The 20,853-nt window shown below is 62.9% G+C and overlaps 1 protein-coding gene across 2 annotated transcripts; it reads right to left on the reverse strand.

Annotated features, from left to right (window-relative positions):
* Window positions 1-750: 750 nt before the first annotated feature.
* RXRG (retinoid X receptor gamma) lies at window positions 751-19,089 on the reverse strand. Of its 2 annotated transcripts, XM_055123438.1 has the most exons (11): window positions 18,741-19,089; window positions 17,951-17,992; window positions 10,352-10,599; window positions 9,789-9,924; window positions 9,395-9,574; window positions 7,328-7,482; window positions 5,824-5,953; window positions 4,738-4,870; window positions 3,892-3,983; window positions 3,578-3,683; window positions 751-1,277 (listed from the first exon to the last, which is right to left on the reverse strand). In XM_055123438.1, exons 1-11 carry the CDS (start codon window positions 18,784-18,786, stop codon window positions 1,130-1,132), a joined length of 1,416 nt encoding a protein of 471 aa, XP_054979413.1. In that variant the 5' UTR covers window positions 18,787-19,089; the 3' UTR covers window positions 751-1,129. The 2 variants fall into 2 exon arrangements, with proteins under 2 accessions (XP_054979413.1, XP_054979414.1); XM_055123439.1 differs by lacking the exon at window positions 17,951-17,992 and having other exon boundaries at window positions 18,741-19,088.
* Window positions 19,090-20,853: the final 1,764 nt, after the last annotated feature.

Genomic DNA, 20,853 nt, shown 5'->3' on the forward strand with positions numbered 1-20,853 from the left:
CAGCGTGTGCAGCTGCCCAGGCTGCTTTATTCCTGGCGGTGCTCAGGGGACCCTATGGGATGCTGGGAATCGAACCCGGGGCAGCCCACGTGCAAGGCAAACGCCCTCCCCGCTGTGCTATTGCTCCAGCCCCTCTCTTTTATCTCTTGGGGGGCAGGTTGTACGGAGCCAGGGAAGGACAAAGAAGGGGGAAATAACGCTGGTCTTCCTGCGGGCTGTCGCTGGCCAGTGAAAAGTTACTCTCTTGGGGCTGGAGCAATAGCACAGCGGGGAGGGAGTTTGCCTTGCACACGGCCGACCCGGGTTCGATTCCCAGCATCCTATATGGGTCCCCTGAGCACCGCCAGGAGTAATTCCTGAGTGCAGAGCCAGGAGTAACCCCTGTGCATCGCCGGGTGTCACCCAAAAAGCAAAAATAACTAACTAAATAAATAAATAAATTTTTAAAAAAGTTACTCTCCGTTGCGATCCCCCAATTCCAGAGCCAAGAAACTTTCCCACACCACCCTCCCTCGGCTCAGCCCTGCTCCCGACTGCTGACGGGGAAAACAACAGCAAAAAAGGCAGAACTCCACATGGCCAGGGCCGGCTTCTCCGGGGGAGGGGGCGGGGGTCCGTGTCCAGCTCAGGAGGGGCATGGCTTTGCCCCCTCACCACCCCATTCTCCAGCGAAACCCTCCCAGAGTTGAGATTCCCCCCGACCCTCAGTCTGCGCAGCCCAGTAATAACACACCCCAAAATGTGCCAAGACCGCATCGATTCTTTTATTATTCGTTCCTTGGCTTTTCCATGGCACATTGGGGGGGGGGGCAAAAAAAAATTTAAACCGTTGATATATACAGAGGCTTGTTTTGCTTTGGCGCTTCTGGAAAGAGCTGCAGCCCCGGGGATTTAGGGCGACCCGAAGCAACCCCCCCGCTACAAAAGGCCACCGCGAATCACACAGGGACGGGGCTTTATTTGAAGCATCAGTTTGGGAGAAGGGGCGGGGCCTGGGATAGAATGGGCGGGGCCTAGTTTAGTAGGGGCGAGGCCTGGGGTAGAATGGGCGGGTCCTGGCTGGCAGAGGCGGGGTCTGGTGTAGAATGGGCGGGTCCTGGGCGGCGGGGGCGGGTCCTGGGCGGCAGGCTCAGGTGAGCTGCAGGGGTGCCTCCAGCATCTCCATGAGGAAGGTGTCGATGGGCGTGTCCCCGATGAGCTTGAAGAAGAACAGGTGCTCCAGGCACTTGAGGCCGATGGAGCGCAGGGCCGGCAGGCGCAGGAGCAGCTTGGCGAACCTGGAGGACACGGCGGGGGGCCACGGAGTTGGTGGGGGGGCTCTGGCTTGGGCCGCTTTGGGGATTAGGCAGCTCTCCTTCACGGTCCGGAGGGCCCCCTATCCCGGGCTCCAGCGTCGCCAGATGGGGTGCCCCACTCCCTGAGCCCCCCAAATGTTCGCCTGGGACTGGGGGGCCGAAAGGCCAGAGGTCAGACAGAGTGGCCCGGCGGGCACCAGGACGGCCAAGGATGCCCAACTTGGAGGTCCCCTGCACGCAGGTTCCAGGTGCAAAGGTGAGCGTGGGGCAGGGGGCAAGGCAGCCCCTCTGGGACCCGCGTTCTCCTCGGTGCCCCTGGACGCCCTTCCTACTCGGTGACTTCACTCTGCCCGGGTCCTGCTGGTCTGCCTCTCGGGCCGGCAGAGGTACCATGCAATGCACACGCAGAGGTACGTGTGCACGGACATGCATCCACACACACACACATGCACCATCACACACAGGCACGGATGGTTTCTGCACACACACACACACACACACACACACACACACACACACACACACACAGAGGAACCCGGCTAGCAGGACTGCATGAGGAGGATGCCCCACGGAGTCCCACTTCTCGAGCCCACAAACACACCTTTGACTCAGAAAATGCCAATATCTGACATCGGCCCAGCAAGGGTGGCCAGAGGTGCTAAGAGCACAGTCCTTCCTGGAGAGCACTGGGTGATCACTGCCTTCCGAACCGACGTGCATGGTGAGAGGGATGGTGAGTGACCATCTCGGAAGATCCCACTGTGATGAGGTGTGTGGCCCCCCGCCCAAGACAGACAGACAGACAGACAGACAGACAGACAGACACACACACACACACACACACACACACACACACACACACACAGAGGCCAGGGACATGCAGTTCCGAAAGTGTCCACGGGAGGGCAGCATGTGACCGCCTCTCCAACTACCAAGGGGAACTGACTTTCAGCTCCGGTGTCCGCCTGGGTCAGCCCCTGTCCAGGCTGTGCTGGACGCCCCCCAAGCGCCCAGGCTCTGTCCTTCCTCCCCCACAGCGCCCCGGGCGGCAGCCCATCCCGACCCAGGAGAGGTGAGGCCAGGAAACGTTCTGGCAGCCACCGGCGGGGGGCAGCGGCGGCTGCACTGGGGTGTCTGGAGTCCCGGCCGCGGCGCCCGCCCAGTGCCCGCCAGACCAGCCCTGGTCGCGTGTGGCACCTCTGAGCCCGGACACAGGCGGCGTGGAGGCGGGCGTGCAACTCGGAACTCCCCCCAGACCTAAGTGCCCTGCGGCACGGCTGGGGCTGGGGGCCTCACTTGTGGCCCCCGCCCCCCAGACGCACACCCGGAGAGGCGGGCGAAAGGGGCCCGGGGACGGCAGGGGCGGTCAGTCAGACCCCGGTTCCCAGCAGGGCTTCGTGAAACACACATGAACCATAGCCACAGGCGTGTACGCGAGAGGGTCCCCCAGACGTCCCCCCCGCCCACCGCCATGCCCACCCACCAAGGCCGAGACGCGCCCCGGCACATACTCCCAGGAAACACCAAAGCCCCCAGTTCTCACGGCCCCCCTGGGCTACTCCAGGCGGAAGAGGCGGAGACGCAGTACTTGTGAGGGCGGAAGTGCCCCCAGACAGAGAGACTGAGTCCCCCAAACTAAGCTCCGGCAAGATCTGCGGGTGATGTTCACCCTTTAGGCTGGAAGGGAGCAGGGGGGTCCTACGCAGCAGGGCAGAGGAGCGCAAGGGGGCGGCGATGCAACTCAGCCTCCCGAACCCCTGTACACAGAGTCCAGCGCGCCCCCGTGCACCCCTCCAAAAGAGCACTATGCGGGGGCCGGAGCGATAGCACAGCGGGTAGGGCATTTGCCTTGCACACGGCCGACCTGGGTTCAATCCCCGGCATCCCATAGGGTCCCCCAAGCACTGCCAGGAGTAATTCTTGAGTGCAAAGCCAGGAGTAACCCCTGAGCATCGCTGGGTGTGACCCAAAAAGCAAAAAAAAAAAAAAAAAAAAAAGAGCACCATGCGGTAAGGTGTTTGCCTTGCACGCGGCCGACCCAGGTTCGATCCCCGGCATCCCATTGGGCCCCCCGAGCACCACCAGGAGTGATTCCTGAGCGCAGAGCCGGGAGTCAGCCCTGAGCATCACCGGGTGGGACCCGAAAAGCCAAAAAATAATAATAAATTAGTAAGTACCTTTCTGAAACAGAGAGCACTGTGGCTGCAGCTGGGCTCGGGGGTCTCAGAGCCACGCCCACGCCCACAGCCCCCCAGACCGGGCTGCCCGCGGCCCGCCCTCACCTGCCGGGCTGGTCCGGGTACTTCTGCTTGGTGTAGCCCTCCAGCGTGGCGTACACCTTCTCCCGCAGTGTCTCCACCTCGGACGGGTTCGACAGGCCTTTGGCGTCTGCGGGAAGGCAGGCGGCGGCTGGCTCAGCTCCCGGGGCCCCCTCGGGCCGCCCCCCAATGCCACCCGTCTGGGATGATGGCGTGGCGCCTCCACCACCCCTGGACGGTCCTCGGCCGCCCGTCCGGACCTGGCACGCCGAGCCCGCCTCCCGCCCGGGTGCGAGGGGAGAGGCGGGAAGGGCAGCCGTGCCCACTTCTCGGCCTACCGGGGTTGAAGAGCACGATGGCCCGCAGGCAGCCCAGCTCCGACTTGTCCATCTGCATGTCCTTCATCTTGGAGACCAGCTCAGTGAGGACCCTGCGGGGAGCACGGGCCGTCGGCGGGTACGGGGAGGAGAAGCCAAGTCCCGGGGGCCACCAAGGGGCCCCTCCCCCCTCCTCCGGGCCCTCTGCTGGTGGCCCCCAGACCTCGTCCTCGACAACGACGGAGCTGGGCTCACCCCACCCATCTGGACCTCACAGAGCCCGGCCAGACCCCAGCCGGGTCCCGGCACGGAGTGTGAGACTGTGTGTGTGTGTGTGTGTGTGTGTGTGTGTGTGTCCTGTTGGCGGGGTATGTGTGTGTGTGTGTCTAGTGGTGGGGTGTGTATGTGTGTGTGTGTCCTGAGTTGAGATGACTGTGTGTCCTGGAGCAGGTTGTGTGTGTCTTGTGGCAGGGTGTGTGTGTGTGTGTGTGTGTGTGTGTGTGTGTGTGTGTCCTGGGCGCCCCTGACCCCAGGTCTCCCCTCTGGATCGGGGACCGTGGGACCCCCAGCCTCCTCCCGGGGCCTCCACCGGCTCCAACTCACGAGTCAGGGTCGCAGCGGGGGTCTCTGCCCGGCCGCCCGGAGCCCAGGCCCGCGCCAGGCGCTCCACTTCCGCTCTCCCGCCCCACGTGCGCCTCGTGCCCAGGGGCGCCGGGGGGGCCCCGCACATGCGCACACACGCACACAGGCGCGCACACGTGCAGTGTGCACACACGCACACAGGCACGCACACGCGTGCACACACGCGCACACATGCACGCACGCACACATGCACACACGCACGCCCACGCGCAGGCAGGGCGGCACCTGTCGAAGATGGAGCCGACGCCCGCGCTGTGCGCGCTGCTGCGGTGCACGTGCAGCCCGGTGGCCAGCAGGATGCCGTCCTGCACGGACACGGAGCGGTGCGAGAAGGACGCGATGAGCAGCTCGTTCCAGCCTGCGGGGACGGGACGCAGGGGGAGTCCGTGCCGCCCGCGCGGGGCAGGGGCAGGCCGGTGTTCCCGGGGACCCCACGAGGGCCGGAAGGGACTGAACAGCCCCCCCATCCCCTCCCGGTGCTGGCACCCCTGCCCTCCCTGACCCAGAGCCTGGCCAGCCCGGCAGGCAGCAGTGGGCGGGGTCACGGGGTCACGGGAAAGGGGCGCGGGAGGGATGGGGTGGGAGAGGGCGGGAGGGCGGGACTGACCCGAGCACAGAGCAGGACTCCGCCCGGCCTGAGCGGCAGGGTTGTGCCCCCACTTAGTGGGATGAGGCCCTGGAACCTAGAACATTCTGAAAGGCGGCACTCGGCCCCCCTCACCTGTGCAACGGGAACCCCCCTCTGCTCTCTCCTTTCTCCCGTTCCCATTCTCTCCCTCTCCCCACCCCCTTTCTCTCCCCCTCTTTCCCTCCCACTCTCTCCCCTCTCTCTTTCTGTCTCTCCTCTCCCCTCTCCTCTGTCCTCTCTCCCTTCCTTTCTCTCTTCCTCCTTCTCACTCCTTCTCTCCCTTTCTCCCCTTCTCTTCTCTCCGTCTCTGTCTCCCTCTCTCTCTCCCTCCCTCTCTCTCCCTCTCCATCTCTCCCCTCTCTCTCCCTCTCTCCTTTCTTCCCTGTCTCTCCCTCTCTCTCTCTCCCTCTCTCTCCCTCTCCATCTCTCCCTCCCTCTCTCTCCTCTCTCTCCCTCTCTCTCCTTTCTTCCCTGTCTCTCCCTCTCCCTCTCTCTCTCTCTCTCTCTCTCTCTCTCTCTCACTCTCTCCCTCTCCCTCTCTCCCTCCCTCTCTCTCTGCCCTTACCAGCCATGCTTCACTGTGGGGGCTGCATTCTGGGGCTCCCCCTTTAAGACTTTAAGAGCTGTTGAGGACAAGCAGCAGCCCCCCCAGGCACCTGTGCGGGGGTCCGGCGGGCCCCTACCTGCGCGGAGCAGGATGACCTGGTCCTCCAGGGTGAGGTCCGAGAAGTGGGGGATGCGCTTGGCCCACTCCACGAGCGTGAAGAGCTGCTTGTCGGCCGCGTGGCAGATGTTGGTCACGGGGTCGTTCGTCTGGGGGGAGCGAGGCGCGGGCACGGGCGCTGGCTTCTCGCCCGCCAGGACAGGGGCACGGGGACGCCCCCGCTGCACGCACACACCCACAGACGCACACACACACGAGCCATTCCCACCCACACACCAAGCCATTCGCACACACAGACACACAGACACACACTTGAGTCATCTCCACACACACACACTCATGGTGCCGTCCGCACCCCCCAGAGACACACACACATACACACACATGCACACATGCACACACATCAAGCCATCCCCACTCACACACATACTCACACACACACACCCGAGCCATTCCTACCCGCACACACACACGCACACATACATGCACACACACATACACCAAGCCACTCGCACACACAGACACACAGACACACACTTGAGTCATCTCCACACACACACACTCATGGTGCCGTCCCCACCCCCCAGAGACACACACACATACACACACATGCACACACACCAAGCCATTCCCACACACACACACACACACCCCCGAGCCATCCCCACCCGCACACATACTAATGGTGCCACCCTCACCCATCAGACAGACACATGCACACACACATACGCACACACGCAACTCATATGCACTGAGCCATCCCCACCCGCACAGACACAAACACACACACATACACACACCCGGAGCCATCTGCACTCACACACTCATGGTATCATCCCCACCCCCCCAGACAGACACACACATACACTCACACCAAGCCATCCCCACCCGCACAGACACACACACATGCACACACACACACCGAGCCATTCACACACTCATAGTGCCATCCCTGCCCCACACACAGACATACACGTACACGCATGCACCACACGTGCACACACACACACGCACACACAAACATGTACACACTCATACATACACGCACATACGCACACACATGCATGCATACACTCACACTCAAGTACATGAACACACACATGCACACACACACCAAGCCATTCACACACACTCATAATGCCATCCCTGCCCCACAGACACACACACATGCGCACACACACACACTCGCACACACTCACACACGCAACACAAAGATGCACACACACATACACGCACATATGCACACACATGCATGCATACACTCACACACTCAAGTACATAAACACACACATGCACACACACCAAGCCGTTCACACATTCATAGTGCCATCCTTGCCCCACAGACACACGCACATGCACACACACATGTGCGCACACACAAACACACACTCGCACACTCACACACGCACACACACATACACGCACATACGCATACACATGCATGCATACACTCACACTCAAGCACACACACACATGCACACACGCATGCGCACACACTTACACACGCACGCGCGGACACGCACCGAGCTCTCCACGCTCAGGGTGCCGTAGGCCTCCGTCTTGGGCTCCACGGCCAGCTCGGCCTCCAGGATCCTCTGCACGGGCATGTTCTCGTGCCCGGCGCCCTCGGCCTCGCCGTCGGCGCGCTCCCGGCTGCGCTGCCGCTCCTCCTGCACGGCTGCACACGGCCCGGCCCGTCACGCCCTCCGGGCAGAACTGCAGCTGGCGCGGCCTCGGGCCCGGGCTGCACTTTCCGACTCCCGGTCCTGCTGACTTGCAGGTGCAGGTCACGTGCAAAGGCCCGCGGGGGGCGGGGGGTGGGGGGCTGCCCCGGGGCCCCCAGAGAAGGCTGGAGGCCTGGGACGGAGCTGGCCAGCCCCGCGGGCCCCGGTCACTGCCCACTGCCCCTCACTTCCCTTGGGGCAGGGCAGGAGCAGGGTTCGACCTGCTCTGCGCTCGGTGTCGGGCGAGGGGACAGAGACCAGGCTGGACCCGGAGCTGGGGGCGCCCAGATTTGGAGAAGGGCAGCTGGAGGCGTGGCCAGTGGGGCCTGAGTCTTTCCCGCCCCCCAAACACACACTGCAGGCGCCCACGCGCCCGCCACGCCCCCGCGGAGACCATTGGCTGTTTCCCCCACTCCAGGGCGAGGCTGCGCGCTGGTAAGCAGAACGGAGGGTCCCGCGGGGGGCGGGGTCTGTGGCCCACCCAGGGAGGGCCGACCAGTAGCTTCGCTGGGAAGGCGCCTGGCCTGCACACGGCCAACCAGGGTTTGGTCCTGGTCCCCGAGTCGCAACAGGGTGGTCCCCGAGTCGCAACAGGGCGCAGAGGCCAGCGTGGGCCCTGAGCACCGCCGGGTGGGGCCCCAGGCCAAAGAGAAAAGCCCAGAGAAATGGACTGGGCAGCAGGGGTCTGCAGAGTGGCTGGGGGTTGTGGAGGGGTGTGTGCGCAGGGGTGTGTGTGGAGGGGTGTGTGTGGAGGGGTGTGTGTGCAAGGGTTGTGTGTGCAGGGGTGTGTATGCAGGGCTGTGTGTGGAGGGTGTGTGTGCAGGGCTTTGTGTGCAGGGATGTGTGTGGAGGGGGGTGTGGAGGAGTGTGTGTGCAGGGCTGTGTGTGGAGGGATATGTGTGCAGGGGGTGTGTGCAGGGATGTGTGTGAAGGGGGTGTGTGTGCAGGGTTGTGTGTGCAAGGCTATGTGTGGAGGGTGCGTGTGCAGGGGTGTGTGTGAAGGGGTGTGGAGGAGTGTGTGTGGAGGGTGTGTGTGCAGGGGTGTGTGTGGAGGAATATGTGTGCAGGGGTGTGTGTGCAGGGATGTGTGTGGAGGGGGTGTGTGTGCAGGGGAGTGTGTGGCTACCAGCTGGGGCTACCTGGGAAGCTGGGAAGAGCAGGCTGGGCTGGGCGGGGAGGGGGGCCACTCATGGCTCCAGACCTCTCCCCCAGGGCCACACCCAGGGAATCCGCCCCCCCCCCCCCCGCACTGCCCACCAGCTGCTCCCATGTCAGCCTGGTCATGCGGGGCAGGAAATGCAACTCCCGCCATGATGTCTGTGCAGACCCACCCAGTGGAGGGACTCACCCCTGCGCAGGGGTGTGGTGGCTCACCTCACCCACACCACAGGGGTGCAGGGACTCACCTTCCCCATGCAGGGTAAAGGCTCACCTCCACCACGCAGGGGTGAGGCACACCCCTCATGCAGGGGTGTAGTAGTTTACTCTCCTCCCCCCGACAGGGGTGCAAGGACTCAGTCCCCCTCCCCGTGCAGGGACTCAGAGACTCACCTCCCGGCTCGGGGGTGCAAGGACTCACCACCCTTCCCTCATGCAGGGACTCACCCTCCCTGCTCCCCGTGCAGGGGTGCAGCTCACCCCCTTGTGCAGGAGCGCAGGGACTCACCACCCATGCAGGGATACACCCCCTGCCCCCCCACCCTGCAGGGGTGCGGCTCCCCCGTCTCCCCCCCTCGTACAGGGGTGTGGCTCACCCCCCTCCTCCCCTCCCCCTCGTGCAGGGGTGCAGTTCCCCCCTCTCCCCCCTCGTGCAGGGGTGCGGCTCACCCCCCTCCTCCCCTCCCCCCGTGCAGGGGTGCAGCTCACCCTCGCGCTTCATGCCCATGACCAGGCACTTCTGGTAGCGGCAGTACTGGCAGCGGTTGCGCTGGCGCTTGTCGATGAGGCAGTCCTTGTTGTCACGGCACGTGTAGCCCAGGTCCTTCCGGATGGTTCTCTTGAAGAAGCCCTTGCAGCCCTCGCAGCTGTACACCCCGTAGTGCTTCCCTGGGGCATCGGAGAGCGGGGGTCCCCGGGGCAGCTTGCACCGGCCCGAGCGTCCCTACTCACCCCTCCAGGCTCTCCCCGGGCACTCCCCCCACCAGGACACGCATCCCCCACCCTCTGGAGCTCCGCAAACCGAGCTCGGGCGTCTGGGGGGTGGGCGGAGGGCGGAGGGCAGAGGGCGGAGGGCAGAGGGCAGAGGGCGGGCCTGCCCTACCTGACGACCTGTCCCCGCAGATGGCACAGATGTGTTTGACCAGGGAGCCAGGGCTGCCGGCGGGGCAGTGCAGGCCCCCGACACCAGGCAGCCCCCCGGGCAGGGGCTTGACGTCCTCGGACACGCTGGCGCTGAGCTGCGGGCGGGAGGGAGGGCGCGTGCCAACCCTGCGTGAGCGGGCGCAGGAGCAGGCGCGAGCGGGGTGCGTGCAGGGGTGTGTGGGGGGGTGTCTGGCTCAGTGGGCCCGGTACAGGAGGGACAGTGGGTGTGCAATGCCCCCGGCATCATGTTAGCGGAAGGTTCCATAGAAAGGGGAACTAAGGAATCTTTGGCAACGGACCGGTTCTGGAATGTTCAAGAATATTCTGGAATGTTCTGGAATAATCCCGAACCTCCGTGCCTCGCTGGGAGCACATGACATTGCTGGGTCCGCAGGAGGGAGAGCAAGAGCAGCAGCTCATCGGGTCAGTAAACGCCAGAGAACATGGGGGGCCGTGGGGGGGAGCCAAGGGGACCCTGAAGCAAACTCCGGGCACAGCGCCCCACCACCTGCCAGGCCCTACCTGTGAGCTGGGAGGTGGCACAAGGTTGACGCCAGGGGGTGCGGGCAGGGCCCCCGAGGGCGGGCCCATGGCGGAGGTGATGACCCGGTAGGGAGAGCCGAGGGCGTTGAGCGGGGTGCCCCCCACACTCAGCGCCCGCGGGGCGCTCACGGGGGCGTCCGTGTAGCTGGGGGGCTTCCCCGCTGGCTTCCCGGGGGGCAGGGCGGCCGACGGGCTCATGGACGGGGCGCCGGCGTGGCTGGGGGGGCCTGCGGGGGGGAGCAGAGAGATGAGGACGGGGAGCAGGGGGCCCGGGAGCCCCTCCCCCAATGAGCAGCCAGAAAGTGGGGGCCCCCAAGGGATCACTGACATGGGGCTGTGGGGTCCCCACGGATCCCTGCCCGCCCCCCGCTGAACCCGAGCCCCTCAGGACCAGGATGGAGGGTCTCTCTGGCCCGCCCCTGACACCCCCGCCCCGCAAATCCCTGACAGACACGAGCGGCTCCTGGTCAGGCGTGACCGGCCGGGGGTCCCCGACGGGTCTCCCGCCCCACCAGGCCCGGCCTGTCACCCTCTGCTGCTTCCAGAGCGGAAGCCAGGCTGGAAAGGGGTCAAGAACCCCTCAAGGGGGCTCAGCAGTGGACCCCAGAAGGCAGCGGCTCACTGGAGATCTCTCGGACGCCGTGCCGAGCCATTTCCGCCCGGGGCGCCGCAGACGGAGCGGGTGTCCCTCTCCGACCGCTCCAGATGAAACCCCGGTGGCCACGAGCTTCTAGGAGCAGGTGTGCGGGAGCTGGGTCTAAGACGCCAGGCGACATGGCAGCGTTGGGGACGGTGCGTCCATCTCCGCCTCCCCGCCCGCTCAGGGTCCTGGTCGTCAGGCCACAAAATGCCAACAACGAGCCAACAACGGCCTTGATCCAGAGACTCCCCCACACGAATCTCAAAATGGATTAGCTCCCTACAGAGACGTCGCTAGACCCCCCGATCATTTAGAATTTTGGAATTCCAGAAGCGTGCGGCCCATAAAAGACCTCTCGTGATATTCATAAGAAGCAACAGGAAATGGGGGCTGGAGTAGCACAGCAGGTAGGGCGTTTGCCTTGCACGCGGCCGACCCGGGTTCAAATCCCAGCATCCCATATGGTCCCCTGAGCACCGCCAGGGGTGATTCCTGAGTGCAGAGCCAGGAGTAACCCCTGAGCATCGCCAGGTGTGACCCAAAAAGCAAAAAAAAAAAAAAAAGCAACAGGAAATAAATGATCTGGCGTTCGCTGCCGGCAGGCAGGATTGAATGGTAGTGGTGGGAAAATTCGAAATAACGGTGGGGGGGGAAGATGTCATGGTGGTGGGGTTGGTGTTGAAATAGTAATGTCATCAATGAATGTGAACAACCTTACAAAAATAATTTAAAAAAAGAGTTGTCAGGGGCTGGAATGATAACACAGCAGGGAGGGTGTTTTCCTTGCACGTGGCCAAACCGGGTTCGATCCCATATGGTCTTCTGAGCACTGCCAGGAGTAATTCCTGAGTGCATGAGGCAGGAGTAACCTGTGCATCACGGGGTTTGACCCAAAAACCAAAAAAAAAAAGGTTGTTAGTTAAAAAAAAAAAAATCCCTCAAAGGGGGCCAGAGTCATAGCATATCGGGGAGGGCACTGGCCTTGCAGGCCACTGACCCGGGTTTGATCCCCAGCATCCCACAGGGTCCCCGGACCCCGCCAGGAGTCAGCCCTGAGGACCTCTAGGTATGGCCCCAAAACAACACAGAACAAAACAAAAGTAGAAACCAGCCAACAGGCTGCACACCAATTTTTAAACTCAACAATGCAGGTCCCTGGGACATTCAGGAGCCAGCCCCGAGACACACAGATCCAAGGGACTCTGGCATGCAGCCAGGGCTCCAAAGGGTCTGCGGGAACTTCTGGGTACAGGTTCTCGACTGAGGATGGGATTCAGCAATACTTGCCTTGCAAAATATATATATTATATAAATATATATTACATATGTCACTGTCACTGTCATCCCGTTGCTCATCGATTTGTTCGAGTGGGCACCAGTAACGTCTCTCATTGAGAGACTTATTGTGACTGTTTTTGGCATATCCAATACGCATGGGTAGCTTGCCAGGCTCTGCCGCGCGGGCTCGATACTCTCGGTAGCTTGCCAGGCTCTCCTAGAGGGGCGGAGGAATCGAACTCGGGTGGGGCCATGTGAAAGGCGAACGCCCAACTGCTGTGCTATTGCTCCAGCCCATATTACATACGTATTATATGAAAATATATATAATAAATATATACACAACACATATTCATTTATTTTTTGCTTCCTTCTGTTTATATCAAGTATGTGAATTTCACTTAGCATCAAATCATCTCCCTAAAAGATGGCTAAGTATTGGGGCCAGAGAGAGAGTAGGGTTTAAGGCGCTCGTCATGCACGTGGCCGACCCCAGTTCCGTTCCCAGCGCCCCAGAGGATCCCCGGAGCATCACCAGGAGTGACTCCTGTGCACTACACACTGCCTAATTGGCTGAGTATCATTGGAAGATGCCCCCCCCCCCGGATGTCTTGAGCTCTGCTTGGGAGTCCCTCACGCGCAAACACACACACACACACACACACACACACACACACACACACACACACACACTGATTAGAACTCTACACTGACTCCACAGAAAGGACAAGTGACATCTATCCACGTGCCCAAAGTCTGCTTAGGTGCCGTCTTCCAAGGCTCTGAAGGAAGAGTTTCCTGTGCACGAGTGTGTGCGCGCTTGGGTGGGATGGGGGGTTGGGGGGTGGGGGCGTTGGGTTCTCAGTGTCTGAGTTGCAGGCACCGCGCACTCCACTCGGGATGGAGAGAAGCCTTACCTGGAGGGGGCGTTGCTTAGCAACATCCCCCTCAGCCAATAAGAGGGGCGCGTCCAGGAGGAGTCTTTCTGATTGGTCGGATGTGAGCAAATAGCCGGGCACTTCCGCCCGGAGAGCCTGCGGGCTGGAGGGTTTGTGGTCCCTCAGTACCCCTGAGATGGGGCTATAATATGGGTGTGTGTGTGTGTGTGTGTGTGTGTGTGCGCGCGTGTGCATGCGCTGAAGACAGATCAGGAGGTCGAGCTGTAGTCAGGGGCCATCATGGGGCCCTGGGCCCCTTGGGTTTTCCCAGGGGGGTGCACCCCCACATCCGTCTTGCCTCCATTCCTTCTCCCCTCTCTGTGGCCCCGCTGGGGAGGAGGCAGGGACCCTTCCTGACGCCCCACGAGCAGCCACACGTGACACTTACTTCCGGGGCCCCTCTGGGGCTGGCCTGGAGCTAAGCCCAGAGGGACCAGCCCTAGGAAGGTGGTGGGGGGTGGGTTGGGGGTCTCTACTCTGTCCCTGCTCCTGCGCACAGACGAAACTGGGGTGTTTCAGGAGGGGCGCCGAGAGATGCTGCCCTTCCCGGAGGTCTGGGGGCACTCCCCCTGCACCCCACCTCGCCACTCTTCTGGCCCCGCCTCCCATCCCTGACCCACCCCGGGCTCTCTGCACCCGGTCCTGGCTGGCACCCGGTCCCCTCACTCACCCACCGCCGCACCCCTGCCGCGTCTCCATAGGCCCTTCCTGCCTTCCACAGAGGGGCACCGGCCCCCCAGGGGCTGCTCAGACGTGCTTCCGTCCGAGCTTGGGCGATACTTTCTTTTGTTGTCACAACAATGGTATGTGTGTGCACGCGTACACGTGTGTGTACACGTGTGTATGCACATATGCACACACGTGCACGTGTGTACACATATGTCTATTGCATGTGTGCACATGCATGTGCACACATATGCACACGTGCACACATATGTATATGTGCGTGTGTACACGTACATGTATGCATGCATGTATGTGCATGTGAGTGTGCGCATGTACGCCAGTGCGGGCATGTGCACATGTGTGCATGTACACGTGTGTGCATGTGTGTGTACATGTGCACACGTGTGTGCACCCGTTAGAGGTAGTGCTTGCAGGCACTGGATGGGAATCATTAGACTGGTGGCACCCGGGACCCCACTGGGCAGTGCCTCGGGGATAGGGGGGCTTGCAGGGATTCAACACGAGACCTTGCCCAGTGAGGGGCGGTCACTGGCCGCCTGGGGCAGGCCGAGGGCAGTTTGCTGGCCCCGGGCATTTTCTTTCGACAGGCAGGTAAGGTCCCGGGTCAGGCCGAGGGAACATGGGCCTCGGAATGGGGTCCGCTCTCGGGACCCCAAGCAGTGGGAGAGTAGAGAGGCTGATGGGAACGGAGACCAGGGCGGGGGTCAGGGGGCAGAGGGGGACGTGCCCTTCTCGGCAGCCCCCACAAACCTCGGGGAGGAAGGGGAGACACCAGGGCAGCAGCCCACACCAGCCGACCAGAATCCCCCGGCACCTCACAGAACCCCCCGAACATCGCGGGGGGACAAAGAACCTCCAAGGGGGCCTGTGACTGCAATGGGGGCCCCGGGGGACACGGAACTGGCCCTAGGAATGGACATGGGGGTGTCCTGTGCAGTTTGGGGCTGCTTTCTCACGCAGGGAGGTTTCTGAGCACGGGAAGAGAGCATGGAGGTCAGGGTCCTCCACGTGGTCCCCGAGCATCGCCGAGTGCAGCCCTGGGGACCCCAGCATTGAGCCGGGAGTTCCGGGGGGGGGCACCGGGACCTCCTGAGAGCCCTCTGGAAGCCCCCCAAAGTAAACATTCAACTAAAAGCTGGTACAGAGGCTGGAGCGATAGCACAGCGGGGAGGGCATTTGCCTTGCACTCGGCCGACCCAGGTTTGATTCCCAGCATCCCCGAGGATCCCCTGAGCACCGCCAGGGATGATTCCTGAGTGCAGAGCTGAGAGTCGGCCCTGAGCATCGCCAGGCGTGACCCAAAAAGCAAAAAAATCAAAACAAAACAAAACAAAAACAAAAAACAAAAAAAGCTGGTACAATTCAGGGGGCAGGTTGCCGAGTTGATTTTTTTTTTTCTAAAAACGAGGTGAGGCTCAGATTGGGGTCCCGGGCCCTCGAGCTGGGCTGGGGGGAGGCAGAGCAGGTAACACGCCTCTCCTCCTCCCATCACCATCCCCCCCACACACATAGCCCGCTCTGCTGAGGGGAAGAGAAGCAGGCGGCTGATAATCAGCCTTATTATTCCCAGCATCCCGTGTAATTATGGCAAAACCTCACTCACTTGGCTCAACCGAGAGAAAAAAATCCGTCTAAATTCGTGACAGGTTGGCAGATCACTTCTAAATGACGATTTTATGACTCCGAAGTCGCTCGGGCTCTGCCGCTCCGAGCGGGTCCCGCTGATGGTTAGGGAGGGGATTCTGGGACCCTAGCTTTGCGAGGCTGCCTGGTAATTAGCCCCCATGAATATGCTAATGCTGCCCCAGCTCTGCTTCTCAAAGCCTTGGCGACAGACCCCCCTGACAATCACATCTGCCTGAGCGAATTTTTTTTGAGGGGGGACAGACTTCTGGGGGGTGGGGGGGAGGCTCGGGGCCATACCCGGCGGTGCTCCGGCCTGACTCCTGGCTCTGCACTCAGGGATCGCTCCTGGCGGTGCTCTGGAGAGTAGGTGAGATGCTGGGGATCGAACCCGGGTCGGCTACATGCCAGGCAAACACCCTCCCCACTGTGCCATCGCTCCAGCCCTGAGATTTTTATTTTTTTTTCTCACGAATGACCCAATATACAGATGAGACTGGACTGTGACTCGTTTTGTCGCTGCCCGTGCTGTCCCAACATAGGGAGGGTCCGTTGAGGCCAGATCAGACCCCTGATTGAGACTCCTGAGCCAGAGGCTACAGGCGGGGGTCCCGGGGTGCTGGGATACAGGGCGGGGGGGGCCGTCTGGAGCTCCAGGCCCCTGAAACCAGGCCTGCATGCTGGGAACAGCCTTCCCGGGGCCAGGGGTGCGCTCACTGCTTCACTCGGGCGGGCTGGACTGCCCTGGAGGGTGCATAGGTGGGGAAACTGAAGCACCCCGACAGTCTCGGGGCCCGCTGAGTCACCCAGGCCTGCAGTCCAGGAAACGGGGTCCCCTGCTTCCAGGCCCCCAACTGTGCCGGCCGGGAACGAGGCAGGTGGTGGGCCGACGCCCCGTGACCCACCCCAGCGAAGTGCCAGACCGAGGTTGCAGGAAACAGCTCCTCACATGCCCTTTCCCAGACCTCCTTCCTCCAGGACCCCCCTCATCCCCCTGGGGACCCCACCAGTGCCCCACACATCAGGAAGAGGGAAAGATGCTGTTACACACACTCACATACACACTCGTACACACACCAGATAAACCCTCAGTCAAGGGCACACACCAATACACACTCATACACACACCAGATAAACCCTCAGTCAAGGGCACACACCAATATCCTCATCCACACACACTGAGACACAACCTCATACACTCATACACACACCAGATAAACACACTCATACACACACCAGATAAGCCCTCAGTCAAGGGCACACACCAATATCCTCATCCACACACACTGAGACACAACCTCTTACAAACACACACACTCAGATACTACCTCTTACAAATGCACACACTCAGATACTACCTCTTACAAATGCACACACTCAGATACTACCTCTTACAAATATACACACTCAGACACAACCTCTTACAAATACACACACTGAGATACAACCCCTTACAAATGCACACACACTCAGATACAACCTCTTACAAATACACACTCTGATACAACCTCTTACAAATGCACACACTCAGATACAACCTCTTACAAATGCACACTTAGACACAACCTCTTACAAATGCACACACACTCAGATACAACCTCTTACAAATGCACACACACTCAAATACAACCTCTTACAAATGCACACACTCAGATACAATCTCTTACAAATATACACACTCAGACACAACCTCTTACAAATGCACACACACTCAGACACAACCTCTTACAAATGCACACACACTCAGACACAACCTCTTACAAATGCACACACTCAGATACAACCTCTTACAAATACACACACTCAGATACTACCTCTTACAAATACACACACTCAGACACTACCTCTTACAAATACACACACTCATACAATCTCTTACAAATACACACACTCAGACACAGCCTTGTCCCGAGCACACGCTCCCCCCGACTCGCTCACATTCAGGCGGGCACACACGCACACACTCACACAAAAACGTCATCTCACAGGCACACACACACACACACACACACACTCCAGCTGCCTCGCAGGGCCCCTCTCGGCGCCCCATGCTGGCCTGAGTGTCCCCACGGCCACAGGTGCCCAGCGGGGCCGGAAGGGGGTGTCCAGGCTGGTGGGGTGACCGTGCACGATGGAACGATGGAACGGCAGACACAGTATTTCCGCTCCCTCACTGCTTCCCACCCCTGCCCTCCCCTCTCCTCTCCCCGTATCTCAGGCTGCTTTCTCTCCACCCGTCCACCCCTCCCTGTCCCCTCCCCCTCCCCTCTCCCTCCCCCTCCCATCCCTCCTCCCCCTCCCATCTCTCCCTCCCTGCCCCCCCTCCTTGTCCCTCTCAAGTCCACAGGACACTCTGGTTAAGTTTCTGCTGAAAAGTGGACTTTTCTGGAAGGTTCTTCGTCTGGTGCTTACCAAGAGGTGTCCGGCCCTGCCTCCGTGACTTGGTTTCCCCATCTGCGACAGGACAGTGAGATGCTCCCTGGGGCGCCTTCTTCTGCTCCCCTCCCCCCTTCCTCCATCCTGGGCTCCCCTGCACCCCGTTACTTACTCCCCCTCCCGATGAGGGGGGTCCTAGAGCTGCAGGAGCCTGGGGGGCGCAGAGAGGCCCACGGAGGAGAGGGGTCTGGGAAAGGGGCGGGGGGCGGTGTCTGTGCCCCCAGAACACAGCTCCGCGATGCAGGGAAGGCTGCAGGGGTGCAGGGGAGGGGGCAGGGCCTCTCCCTCCTCGGGGCCAGACAAGTTTCTGTCTCCCGGTGTGAGTGGGGGGGAGCGTGTCCACGCACACGCACATGTATAGTCACGGACATGCATGCACACGTATGCGCGCACACATAGACACACAAACGAACATGCACCACGATGGGGGGGAACAAGGCTGGGAGGGGGCGGCCTGGGTCCCCCCGGAGCAGCCCAGCTGTGGGCAGGGGCCCCCGCGCCCGGCCAGGCCGGCTGGTCACCGCCCGAGGGGGTCTGGCCCCCAGGGACGAGCTGGGGAGCAGCCCCTGGGCGCCGGGGCCAGCTTGGGGAGGGTCTCTGCGTCCCGCCGCCCACCCGAGGACCCCGACTCTCTCCTGGGACAGGAAGCAGCGCCAGCAGACAGGCGGCCTCTCGTCCCGGCCCTCCCCTCCTGTCCCCTGCCCGGCCCTCTCCTGCCCCCCCCCGACCCCCGGGCCTGCAGCCCCGATGCCCCCCGCACACTCACCGAAGCCGGCGGGAAACTTCACGAAGTGGGAATAATTCCCATACATGCTGCCCGTGGCCACAGTGGGGGCGGCTGCAGCCGCGTCTGTCCGTCCGCCCGCTCCGCTCGGGGTGGGGGGGGCCCGGCCTGGGCCAGCTCAGGGCGCCGAGGGCTCACCTCATGCCCCCGGCCGCCCGCCCTGGGAGCCCGGCAGGGCCAGCCCTGGGGGTGAGCGGGAAGGTGCCCGCGGCCAGCAGCTGGTGGCAGGCAGCACAGACAGAGGCGTCCCGCGTCCCGCCAGCACCCGGCACCCGCCCGCCCGCCGCGATCCTGTTGCTAGTTTGATGAACTCGGGGCGGGTGGCTGCGAGCGGCGCCTCCCGCTTTCCCAGAGGGCCCTGCCGGTGGCGGCTATTATCTCAGGAGCCAATCGATGTGACCGCCCGGCCGCGGGGTGGGGGGGAGGGGGCCACGGGGGGGGGGGGCTGCCAGGGCCCTGCCCTCGACAGGGGCTGATGGAAACCCATTGTCTGCGCCCCGCCTGCACGGGGTGGGGGGTCCCACCTCCCCCCTCTCCCCGTGCACTTGAGATTGAATCTGAGGAGGGGTGCGGCAGGACGGGGCTTGTTCCCAGGGACCAGAATGGACAGTGGAGGGGGGGCAGAGACGGCCCTCCTGGGAGTCGGGATGCACAGACCGCCCCACCCCAACTCCGTCCCCGCGGGAGAGAGCTCTGTGGGCAGGAGTGCTGAGTACCGTCAGTACTGAGTACCTCAGTACCGAGGCAGTGAGGGCTGAGTACCGTCCCCGCCCGCCCCTGGCCCCTGGCCCCATTGCCAAGTTCATAGGGACTCCGTGGAGGAAGTGACCACAGAACCAGCCCTCGGAGACCTGGGTCCGTCCTCTCCCGCCGGACCCCGTCTGCTGGGTGGGGAGCCGCTCCCGCCCCCCTCACTTCGAGCACTTTCCGAGGGAGCCCGGATGGCGTCCGCCCAGGGAGCGCCTGTTCCCAGGAGCCCCGGGTGAGGGTCTTCCTGGAGGCAGCGGGGTCCACAGCCCACCTTCTCCTCCTCACACCCCGGCGTCCCCTGAAGGCCCTCGGAGGGGACTGGACGGGGCGGCCCTGGGGGGCGCAGGGCGCCATCGAGGGTCCCGACCTCCTCCTCCCGGGGGTGGGGGCTGTGCCCCCCAGCTGGGGCTGCTGTCGGGTGGGCGGCCGGGGGCCTGCTGGGAGGGCGACAGGGCACGGAGGCAATGTTTACACAGAGGAGCAGCCAGAGAGAGACGGTGGGATGAGGCAGAGGGGGGGGGGAGGGAGACCCCCCCGGTGGGCACGGCCGGGAGGGGTCCCCGCCTGAACCCTGGCCCCGGGACTCAGGCCACTGGTCAGAGGGTCTGACAAGCCACCCCTGGAAATGACACCCCGAATGCACCTGTCCAGGGAGGACCCGGGGAGGGGAGGAGGGTGAGGAGAGACGGGGAGGAGGGAGAGATGGGGAGGAGGAGAGATGGGGGAGGAGGGGGAGGAGGGGGAGCACCGTCCCGCGGCCCAGGAGGAGGACTGCAGGGGCTGTCCGAAAGGGGCCGGGCTGGGGTGGGGGTGCGGGCAGGGGTCCGGGCTCCCTGGGCTGACAGGCCCTGCCCAGCGAGGAGGCCCCAGGCTTGCCCGCCGCCCCCAGGGACCCCAGACACGCCATGTGCGTCCAGCTGCCACGGGCCTGGGGGGCTCCAGGACGCCAGGACGGCGAGCGGGTGACAGGCACCGGCAGCTGAGTGGGCGGCGCCAGGGGATCCCCCGCGCCCCTGGAGGCCCGGAAGGTTCTAGTTACAGGCACCTGACGCGCTGGGGACACGGGAGGGTCCGGCGAGAGCGGGTCCCGGAGCACGGAGCGGGCTGAGCACAGGCTGGGGGGGGGGCCGTGCAGGGGGTGGGGGTCTTCAGACAGTCACCGCGAGGGGCCAGGCCGGCCCCCGCCACCACCCAGACCCCCAGCGTCAGTCTGGGAGTCATCTCCCCGCCCCCGTGCGGCCCCCAAACCTGGGCACCCCCCGCGGGGCGCAGGGGGCCAGGAGGGAGGCAGGTGGGGGCGGGACCTCGGCCTGAGTAGGGGAGGGGCGGGCGTCTCCCACTGCAG

Source organism: Sorex araneus, chromosome X, assembly GCF_027595985.1.
Source record: "Sorex araneus isolate mSorAra2 chromosome X, mSorAra2.pri, whole genome shotgun sequence".
In the NCBI taxonomy this organism is placed as follows: Eukaryota; Metazoa; Chordata; class Mammalia; order Eulipotyphla; family Soricidae; genus Sorex; species Sorex araneus.

Coding starts and splice junctions, on each gene's coding strand:
- RXRG (XM_055123438.1), bottom strand. CDS start 18,786: ATGTATGGGAATTATTCCCACTTCGTGAAGTTTCCCGCCGGCTTCG. Junction 3,984..4,737: donor GTCGGCTCCATCTTCGACAG/GTGCCGCCCTGC, acceptor TGCTCCCCGCAG/GGTCCTCACTGAGCTGGTCT. Junction 1,278..3,577: donor TACCCGGACCAGCCCGGCAG/GTGAGGGCGGGC, acceptor CGTGTCCTCCAG/GTTCGCCAAGCTGCTCCTGC.